The sequence below is a fragment of the Oreochromis niloticus genome, linkage group LG2 (assembly GCF_001858045.2).
Source record: "Oreochromis niloticus isolate F11D_XX linkage group LG2, O_niloticus_UMD_NMBU, whole genome shotgun sequence".
Classification (NCBI taxonomy): Eukaryota; Metazoa; Chordata; class Actinopteri; order Cichliformes; family Cichlidae; genus Oreochromis; species Oreochromis niloticus.
The window spans coordinates 32,827,111-32,838,582 of record NC_031966.2 but is presented as its reverse complement, the minus strand read 5'-3'; the positions used below and the strand labels follow the sequence as shown (position 1 = coordinate 32,838,582).

General features: G+C 41.6%; 1 protein-coding gene across 2 annotated transcripts in view; it reads left to right on the top strand.

The window, feature by feature from the left end:
• Positions 1–4,289: 4,289 nt before the first annotated feature.
• Positions 4,290–11,472, top strand: part of gabra2b (gamma-aminobutyric acid type A receptor subunit alpha2b) — a 41,954-nt gene continuing 34,771 nt past the window's right edge. For both annotated transcript variants that reach the window (XM_003451781.5, XM_013275451.3), the window contains exon 1: positions 4,290–4,413. In XM_003451781.5, the coding sequence (XP_003451829.2) occupies positions 4,305–4,413 (109 nt within the window). In that variant the 5' untranslated portion in view covers positions 4,290–4,304. The remainder of the gene's footprint in view (positions 4,414–11,472) is intronic.

The following is an 11,472-nucleotide window of genomic DNA, read 5'->3' as shown; positions in this document are numbered from 1 at the left end:
GATTCACAGGGAATAACAGACAGTGAATGAATTAAAACGAGAGAATAATTCAGTCAGGAAAAACCCTGTTATGTTTGTCAGGACTTAAAATAGAACCTAACCAATATACGATAAGACTGATACCGAAATTTGTTGATTTAAACATTAGTTGATTTTTTTTCTTTCCAACACACAAAACATAAACAGGTTTCCATAACCCGCCCGACTCTCCTTGGAGCAGATAGTTGTTTTTTGTGGTGTTCCTAACTGACATGCTGACAACCAGGAAGTTGCCGTGCTCTCTGCTGGACAAACTACTTAGCATCAACCCTTGAAACACGGTTAAAGTGCATTTCTTCCTGTTATTCTTTGTTATTTTCCATTTATTGGCTGTTATATATCAGGAAACACCTAATACAGGCTGATAATATCGGCCCACCGATACATCCGTTGAGCTGTAGTGTGAAAACAGCCTTCTGCTTCACATGGAAAAACATTATGAGTAGGTACAAATTAAAATTTGCCTCCCAGGCACCTGAAATCTGAGAGGTTGCTTTTCCTCTCCTCGGCATGCTATGTATGTGGTCAATGGTAGCGTCTCTAACCCCATAAAATGTGATTAGGTTAAATGGCGATGTTTATCTTGGCCACTGTGTCCAAGACTGCAGGGCAACATGGAGGCTTCCACAAACTGCTTCTATGTATTTTTAATGGATCAATTTTAAGTTTATGAGAATGCATCACTTTGTTGGACTGTTGGTGGAAGGTGTAACGTACACACTAACCAGTGTATATTTATAAATACCATGTTCTTGTTCTCTGTTAAATAACAAAACAATGACTGACTGACTGACCGTACCTTTCAGAGTATTTTCTGAGCTAGACTACATTATAGATAAGATGCTAAGATGCTAGCTGCATTTAGCTAAAACATGCAGGCTAGATAGAGGGTAAAGTGATAAGCTTTAATGTAATTGTAGGTTTTAACTAAGGTTGGAAATGCATTCTTTTGATTAGCATTAGCATGAAAAACGCCACTAATTCTGCAGCCTTTCTCTGCTGTGCTAAGTAGCTGTTAACTTCATTTACAGACAACTTCAGTTTCTTCTTCAGTCTGTTAATGGTGAATACTATGAGGTTTAATTTATTAAGCTCTGGCAGCATTGTCAACAAGTATTTTTTCCTTATTGAAAAAAGTAACAGCTCATAAAAAAGTGAATGCTGGTTACCTGTTACTGCTCACAGGCTTGTATTTGATAAAAGTCCAACATCAAAGATGCCTAAACTTACATGAGTTGCCACATATCCAGTAATCCACACATCTGTTGCCTTTGTGTCAGGTGGAAGCAACACACAAAATCCCTTATGCATTAAGATAAAGAACAAAACTGAAAATAGATTTGAAAAATGTCACCATAAGATGCAGAGATAAAAAGACAAATCCTTCCATGTGTCCATGGTGGGAAAGCAGCAGCTGGTGAGTTGCTTTGCCAGGTTCATGTCACAGCCCTTGATATGCAAAGCTGATGACGACTGTTGACAAGACACCAAGAGAAACTGCATAATGAGAACACTTACTAACTTTATTATCATTCTCCTGTCAGATAACTAATGGCATTGTTAGATCCGAGGCATAAAAGAAACTGTAAATGTACTCTGAATGCTGAAACCCCCCAAACAAAACAAAAAAACATTAAACCTATCTATAATTTTTTAATTACAGATAGTTAAATGTGATCTAACAGTCCAGGAAAGAGCTGGCACAGGGTTTGAGAGATGCATCTGGCCCTCAGTTGACCCATCTCCTGTTTTCTGAAGCCCCATCAGAAATGGTCTGAGGTATGCCAAATTACACAAGAGCTGGAGTCAAACAGCTCTTATTGGGTGATAAATCCAAATTTGAAATTTTTGGCTCAAATTGCCAACAATATGTACAGAGGAGGCCAGGAGAGAGGTACAACAGTGAGTGTCTGCAGCCACCTGTAAGACACAGTCAATGTTGATGGAATTATGAATGCAGAAAAGAACTAAAACAGGAAACAAGCCTAAGAAATCCAGCAGCCAAACAGATCATGTGAAAATAAGCAGGAATACAAAAATTCAAACCCCAGCAGAGACTCAAACTCAGAAACTCTTACCAGAAACTAAATAGTACAAAATCCCAGCATCATGACTAAATGGGCTTGAAATGAATGAATGATGTTGCTCGGTATGTATTGGATATGTAAACCTGAAACAAAGTCAACTTTCATTTACAGACAACTTCAGTTTCTAAGATGAAAATCAGTGTTCTGTCTCCAGCTTGATCTGTTGCCTTAAGTAGCAAAAAACCCCTCTTGTTGACATGAAACAGCCTTTTTACAGCACGACTAAGCAAGTCCTAAAGAAACATTTTCATTTGTTTTAAGAAATGGCCAGAAAGGAAGTCTGAGGAGACACTTTGGTTTAGATTTTTCTCTTTAATTACTGACTTTGCAATTATGATGGGATGTGGATGGAATATTGGAGGTTTAACGAGTACAGCTGGACTGTAGCACCAAGCTGAGAGCCAATGCAGTACACCTCAGTACAGATGGAGTGGTACAGCAACAGAAACAGACATATACATGGGTCTCCAATGAAGGCATCTTTCTCTGTTTGTGGGGTCTCTTGATGGGGCTGCCATCATTTACTCCTAGATCCTTGGCTGCCACGATTAACCGCAGTCTTTTTATCCAGACCTGTTCTTCCACCCACTCGCTGTCAGATGCTCCAGCAGTAGCGGTGTTCTGGCTCTCATCTTCTTTCCTTTCTTGTGCCTTCCTGCACTCTGACCCAGATCTCTTGGTGCATGGGGCTTTTTATGTGTACAAGCCATCTGTTTTTAAGCTCATAGGATTCTAGGCTGTCTGCCTGGTTTCACTCAAGTGTCTTGAGTATAGCTTGGGTTGGGTTTATAAAGGTCCACCTCTGGGTGGGCTTGCTGACCTGCTGCTCATCAACAACCAGTATCTGCCAGACTTCCTGCCTCTCCAGATCGGTAACCAGGCTCCTCTGTGGCTGTCCTGTGGTTTTGCACATTCTTTCTGCTAAACGTATTGTTTCCTGGCTTTACAGCGCTTCAGATGCCTTCTCGGTGCAACTTAGCTGTTTCTGCTGAGCTGGTCGTATCCTTCCTGGCAATCCTCCCACAATTTTGGACGCTTGTCACTGACCTGCCAAAAAATAATGGATAATCTACACGGCACAGAAAACAACACGTACTGTCCACTTACCAGCACTCGTATCTCATGCAGCCACCTTCAGGTAGTCACACCAAATATACTCCTTCATTTCTTTTAGCTTCATACTATTTTAATACCTCAATATAAATCTATCCACCTACAGGTCCCACATGTAAAAATGTTCCTTTTTGTGTCTGTTTCTCCACTGTGCTGTGAGGCTGGGATGTTCTTCGGCATGTGACAGTAGAAAGCAGGTGTGAGAGCCCACGCTTTATCTCTTTGCTGTTTGTACACCAGCTCAGCGGTTAAATTTAGCCGCGGTTAAAAAAAGGCAATTACAGCAACTCCGGAGCTGAAGATGCAATATGACCAGCAAAACACAGAGGACCGCTGAATTGCACTCAGTTTAGTTTCCCTGGTAACCTCAGGGAAATTAGCAGCAGTGTGAGCAGAAAACTTGTGCCATGTAAATAACACTGTCAGGGTCATGAAGCTGGCCTTTTAATTTTTATAAGTTAAGCGTGGCTGTGATTCAGCTGCTGAATTATATAATAGAGAAGGGGAAAAAATCAGACCCACTGATACAGCATGAACTCAAGCTGAACTTTTATTTGTCTCCATCTCTGGTTGTCTGGAGTTTGTTGCTGAGTTGTTTCTGCACCGCACACGTCAGTCAAACACCAAAGTGTGTTGAGGCCATCACATCCCCGCTCCTGCGTGTGATGCTTGTTTTTAAGGCTGCTCCTCTGTCCATTCATTCTGACTTTCCTTTCAGTGTTGTGGACTCTGCAAGTGCAATTATTATTATTTTTGACTAATCATAACCATTCATAAACCTGGTGATTTGTTCTCCTTTAGACTTCTTTTAATATGCCATTCCAACAGTAAAGATACTGACTCGTCACATGCACTTGTAATGAATAAAATCACCAGTGCCTGCATCCCATTTTGTTGTATTGTTGCAATGACCCTGTTGGCAGCAGAGAGGACTGAAATGCAACAGATGAAACAACACAATGTGAGCGTTTATGCTGTCTGATAAAGAATTGAAAAATATGCTAACCCCTAAAAGCAAACAAAAAGGTAGGCAGTGACAATCTGACAAAGAGAAAGGCTGTGGACATGGAGGGCAGGAAGTATAACGAGACACAGGTGGAGACAATAAAGGCCGAGCAGACAATCACAAAGAAAGGAACCCAGACAGGCCAAAAAATAACAGACTGGATAGGAGGTAAGACAAAGACAGAAAATGAAGGCACAGGATTTTTTCAATTCAATTCAATTCAATTTTATTTATATATTTATATAATAACAGATATGATTCAATGCAGAGAGGTCTATTAACACATAGTGAGTGAGAAAGGTGACTGGAAAGGAAAAACTCAATGCATCATGGGAATCCCCGGCAGCCTACGTCTATTGCAGCATAACTAAGAGAGGATTCAGGGTCACCTGGTCCAGCCCTAACTATATGCTTTAGCAAAAAGGAAAGTTTGAAGCCTAATCTTAAAAGTAGAGATAGTGTCTGTCTCCTGAATCCAAACTGGAAGGTTGTTCCACTGAATCAGGAGCAAGATTTTGAATTCTGGTTTTGAATTCTGGATTTAACAGGAAGCCAATGAAGGGAAGCCAATACAGGAGAAATCTGCTCTCTCTTTCTAGTCCCTGTCAGGACTCTTGCTGCAGCATTTTGGATTAACTGAAGGCTTTTCAGGGAGTTTTTAGGACATCCTCTGTCAGTGCGCCCCAGGGTGGCTGTGGCTACAACGTAGCTTGCCATCGCCAGTGTGTGAATGTGTGTGTGAATGGGTGAATGACTGGATATGTAAAGCGCTTTGGGGTCCTTAGGGACTAGAAAGCGCTATATAAATACAGGCCATTTACCATTTACCATCCTGATAATAATGAATTACAGTAGTCCAGCCTGGAAGTAATAAATGCATGAACTAGTTTTTCAGCGTCACGCAAATATTTGTTTAATATGTGCGTTGAAGGACATGTCCTGGTCAAAAATGACTCCAAGGTTCCTCACAGTGTTACTGGAGGCCAAGGTAATGCCATCCAGAGTAAGAATCTGCTTAGATACCATATTTCTAAGATTTTCAGGGCCGAGTACAATAACCTCAGTTTGATCTGAATTAAGAAGCAGAAAGTTAACGGCCATCCAGGTCTTTATGTCTGTAAGACATTCCTGCAGTTTAACTAATTGGTGTGTGTTACCTGGCTTCATGGACAGATAGAGCTGCGTGTCATCTGCATAGCAGTGAAAATTTATGCTATGTCTTCTAATGATGCTGCCTAAGGGAAGCATGTATAATGTAAACAGAATTGGTCCTAGCACTGAACCCTGTGGAACACCATAATTGACCTTAGTGTGTGAAGAGGACTCTCCATTTACTTGAACAAACTGGAGTCTATTAGATAGATATGATACAAACCACTGCAGTGCAGTACCTGTAATACCTACAGCATGTTCTAATCGCTCTAATAGGATATTATGGTCGACAGTATCGAACGCAGCACTGAGGTCTAGCAGGACAAGCACAGAGATGAGTCCACTGTCAGAGGCCATAAGAAGATCATTTGTAACCTTCACTAAAGCTGTTTCTGTGCTGTGCTGAGCTCTGAAACCTGACTGAAACTCTTCAAATACAGGAGACTTAGAAGGAAAAATAAAGAACTAAATATACAGGAAGTGGAAACAAGAAAGAACAATTACATACAGGGAAAGTCAAAGAATCACTGGGAACACTAGGAAAAGTATGAAATCAACCCAGTAACCAAACACACTATACTGGAACCCAGGAAAAAGATTTTCACAACACATATTTGTGGAAGCCATGAATGAACAAAGTAGATTTCAGAGGATCTTAAGAAAGTTGTTGATGGTCACCAAGATGGAAAATGCTGCAAAACTCCATCAGTCCACAGATGGACAGATTATGCTACCTTACATCACTGTTACCCTCCTCAGGAGCAGCTAATCGCCCAAAATAGGCCTAATGGCTCTGACTGTGGTTGGTGCTGTTGGGTTTAAGACACAAGTGTATATATAATATATTTTTAGTTTTTACCACCAGTTTAATGATGTATTAGTAAAGACGCTCAGAGAATCATAGATCATACAAGGTGATGTGTTAACACAGTTTGAAAAGAAGAAAGCTCCACGATCTCCATGCTTTAAGTTTTGACTTCTTGTCCTCCTATACCAGTGCTGATGTATCAGGCGCATACTGCAGTGAGTACTTGTGCCTCAGCTTTAGTAGAGTGTTGCAGTGACATCACTGTGTGCGCACAACACGACCAGTGTAGCGGGCAATTAAGCGAGAGGTGTGCGTCTGAGTTGTAACAGAGGAAACCAGAGTTAAAGGCCTGTCTCAGAGTGGCTGTTATTACTGTTCATGAGCCCCAGTCAGGACAATACTGAGAAACATTGGTTACAAAGATGAAGCCAGTGCAGCTTGTCAAGGATCAGGTCAGAAATGGTTTTAGTTGATGAGGCCAACGTAAAGTGTTTTGGTGTAAATGTCCAGTGTTCTGTTTGGCTAAAAACTAAAACCCTGCTTCAAGTGCAACAACCTTATCCCATCTGTGAAACATGGTGGTGGTAGAATCATGGTTTGGGTCTTATCTGCTGATTCTGTACAATGACAACTTGCTATCATTAATGGAATTTCTAATTGATATGAGGAATTTTGATATGAAAACATCTGGACATTTGTCCTTGGTCTGAATCCCAAGGGACAGTGGGTATGAGGGCAACACCTCAACCCACACAAGCTCCTCTACCAAGGAATGGTGATAGGAGAATAAAGGTAAAGGTTTGCCCTTAAAGTGGTGGAATGGCCCGAAGAACACAATTCATGCAAAAACGTGAGTACTGAGGAAGTTACCTAGAAATGTTTAGCTGCAGTTATTGCTGCACAGTGACATCACATCAGACATTCAAAGGAAAGGTTCAGATACTTTTGCCCTTAACAGGTAAAATGATGAAAGTTGGTTGATGTTTAAGATCATTTGTCACCATTAATTTAAAAGGGTTCAAAAACTCCCAAGCACCTCTGTAATTATAGGATAATACCTGTTATTGGTGTTGCAGTATCGTGCGCTTTAAAAAGCTTTAAAAAGGCTTTTATCCACACCCAATACATCTCTTTGCATCTGTTTATTTTAATCACATCTGAAAACCCTCTAAGAGTCAGCTAATAAAAATAAATTTATGCTATTTGTGTGCGTGTGGGGAGCACAAGGAAAACAGAGGAGGTCTGGAATAATTTCAGGCAGCTTGGCAGCTCCATGAACCCAAAACCGAAAAAGGCCTGTGAACCTTTTTTCAGCCAGTGAGCAATTTGAATGAAAGAGCTGTCATCTTGGAATGGGCGATCCGTTTTGTTTTAGTGCATCCATCATTTGCACATGAATGAATAACAAAGCCACTGTTATTAGTTCCACCTATACTTCCCACTCGGTTTGTTGTTTGCCCCTCTCTTAGCATTTTATAAGCAGATACAATAACATTACACCATAAATATTACAGTTTTAGTTGACACGTTGAATCTAGGTCACCAGCAGCAAGTCATGGATTGTAATTTAAGTCGACTGAGCCTTAAATTACACACAATGAACGACAATGAACATGAGAGCTGTGTGTCAGCCGGTTTGGTATTTTCATGAGTGTGTGTGTGTTTGGGAGGGGGGGGGGTTGACAAAGGATTTCCAGGGGTGACCTATCACTTTAAGAGTGTCAGAGCTCCTCCATGGACTCCTCATCTTTTTTCTCTCACAACATCTTTCTTCTCCCATGCATGGCTTGTTGCCGAGGTAACAGGCCCGAGAATGGTTTAGTATTTCCAGCATTGCCTAGTGAATCGACTCGTGCTGACATGCAACTGACAACAGCACAGTCGACGACAGGCTCAGGTATTTTCTTCCCAAAATGTCACTGGAGTCAACAGCCACCTGCTGTGCTGTGGTTCGCTCTCATGTGGGAATCATATGAAAAGCTGTGCGGTCTGATATCACGTTCAGCTGCCGTGTGTGTGATCACAAACGCAAGCAACACCGAGCTGCGTGGGGTGCTCTGACGGAGTAAAGCGTAAAATTCGATCCAGGTGATGGAGACATGTTTGCATGCTGCTCCAGTCACTTTCTCAGGCGTGAGTTCCTGGATCTCTCCAGCAGAGGACACTGTGTTTGTGTGTGTGTGTGGGGGGGGGTTATATCTATACATGTGACTCATATCTCCTCATATAGCTTTTGCAATTTATTCTAATGCATTTTACTTTTGGTTCTGCAGAAAGCAAATATCAAAGACTTGAAATTCTGATGGGAGATGCATCTGTAAGCATCTCATAGCTGCTCTGACCGAGGGGAGGGGGGCCCTCTTGTTAAAATGCTAAGCAGCAGAAGCATTTTTTTGTCACCTGTGTGTGTGTGTGTGTGTGTGTGTGTGTGTGTGTGTGTGTGTGTGTGTGTGTGTGTGTTTTCTTATTGACCAGATCATCATTGAGCTATTTCCCCGCTGACTGAAACCACATGAGTCAATTCCTTTGCTTGTGTCAGACTGCATTTGCATTGCTCCGTTGGCATTCGTGCTGTTTACATGTAATCAGCGTACTGGAAGCAAGTAGCTTCTAACACAAAGGGTTAATAGGCAAGTCTGTGGTGCCAACGAAAGAACAGATTGGAGTTACTCACCCCTCCATTAATCATGCTAATGATGAAATACTTTGCATATCTAGTCTTTCCCCCATCACAGTATTACCAGCACAAAACTGGCTTCTAACATCATTATATAACACGCTGACTGAGGCGAATTTCAATGTTCACACGCGAGTGCCAACAAGACCCCATGCAACAGGTTAAATAATTGTTTTAATTAAACCTTTGCTGCTACTTTTAACCTGCGATTATTACCTTCCTCCACGTGGGCTTGATCAATATGCATTGTCACACCGAGTCCAATTGGGACACGCTCAGGACCGGCAGTGGGCTGGGTGATGCAACATCTTGCAATAAACATTGTGCTGTAAGAGTATGTAACCCAGCGGCTAGCAGCACAAGCAAAACCCAAGTTCAGATAAAAAAAAAAGAAGCATACGCACAGGCATGCACGCAGATTTGATTAGAATAAAAAACAAGAATTTGTTTATTTTGTCCTTGACACCCTCGATGGTCTTCGCTTCCTGTTTCCTTCCCTCTCACTTAAGTTGGACTTGACTAAGGGCCCAGGGGTCACCGTTACTGAGATGACCCACTTCATCGATCACATGACAAGAATTGATTAAAGGGGAGATCAATGGGACATCCTTCGAGTTTGAAGTATAGCAGAGGGAGTCTGCTTGATAATGGTCAGACCCCTGAGGACTCAGTGTGTGTGTGTGTGTGTGTGTGTGTGTGTGCTGCTTCTTAAATGAGAGTATGTGCTGGGTTATCACTCACCAGCTCTTGTTAATGGCCCTTTTTTTCCAACCTGTCTAAGCATCTGTCACTAATACCTAGTTCACACATACTGTTTATGCTGCAAAAACACAAACTCTGAGCTTCTGTGCCTGTGAAAATGCTTCTTATTAGGAATTTACAGACAATCTGAGTGCAAAGGATTCATAGCAGGATTAACCTTTTAGTTTATCACTTACACAGATAATACAGTAAAGCCTTTAATTACCTTCTCAGTTGTTCCCCTCTTTTCTTTACTGGTTTGCTTCTTGCGTTGGTCACGTTAAATTATCGTATTTTCAGGTAATTTTTTGTGTGATTTCTTTTTCTACAAAGGCTTCTTGCATTTAGAGGTAGTTATGCAAAAGAAAAAGAGTGTAGTGAGAAAATGCCTGCTGCTTTCGCTGCAGCATGTGTGGTACTGAAAGAACAGCTCCCAAAGGCTGACGGTTGTAAAGGATGTTGTAAAAGTGTGAGATTCAGTGGTGGTTTTTATCTTCGTGTGCTCGGTTAGTGAGCGTCTCACTTCAAGTGTGCTTGAGAAAAATTGAATGATTGATGAAAATTCTGGCAATTTTTGGGGGGTCACAAAACACAGTCACAGTCACAGACACACTTCTGCGTTAGCTTTATTATTCCAATCCACAATTTGCCTCTTAAGCCAACTTTGTTCTCATTGGTTGCCCCTCCTAAACAGAAGGTTTGAACAGCAGGTGGGTGGGGCCTCTCACAGCCAGAGCTCACCAAGGATAACTGCTCTGAGTGACATAAAAGAGAGCTAGGAGTAGGAAAAAAAAATGGGAAACTGGGTGTTTAAAGCAGTCTGAAGTCTGAGATTTTGGCTCTCAAGGATGACACTGGCCAGGTTAAAATGAGCACCCACTGTATCAGGATACAATGATTGAGCTCCACAATAGGTAAAGATACAGGCAGATATAGCTTTGATACCATATGCTATCACTCTCTATAATATAATACATCTGCCTGGCAGAAAGTCATCTGCCTGACAATAAGAATATATGTAATAATTTTTACTTATTTATTTATTTATTTATTACAACATCTGCTGTAATAAAAGAATTACCCAGATGTAACATAAATAAAGTAGGTCTTATCGTTCTACATATGTCTTAAAATAAGGGATATTTTTTTTCTTTTTCCAGTCCTTTTTATATGCTTTGCTCCATTTCTCATCACTATGTCTTGTTTCCTCAACACCTGACGTGGGCCGATACTACCCAGTTGCTATATTACATCAAGCAGGTGTCCACCTGAGATGCGCTGCTCCATAATGCCTGAGGCAGACGGTGTCTGTCTTCAACAGGTTGTAAGTACCAGATCTATAAAGACAGAAGTCTGCAGCTGATTGGACCAAAGCTGCAAACCGTACAAAGGTGCCCCCAAGACTATCCAACACATAGTAGCAGGCTGTAAGATTTAAGCTGGAACTGCTGGAACTGAGAGACACGACCAAGTGGCTGAGACAGTACACAGGAACATCTGTGCCATATGTGGACTAGAAGTCCCCAAGTCCCGATGGGAGACACCATCAAAGGTGGATGAGAACAACAGGGCAAAGGTCCCGTGGGACTTCAAGTTCCAGACAGACAAGCAGCTGCTCGCCAACCAACCAGACATAGTGGTAGCTGAAAAAGAGCAGTTGTGCTAGATATAGCATTACCAATGGATAGTAACATCAGGAAGACGGAGCATGATAAAACAGACAAGTACCAGAGTACCAGGGGCTGAAAGAACTACTGGAGCACATGTGGAAAGTCCAGATTGGTCCCAGGAACACACACACACTACTATAGCACGTTCACCAAAAATATGTACCTCAGATAAAATGATC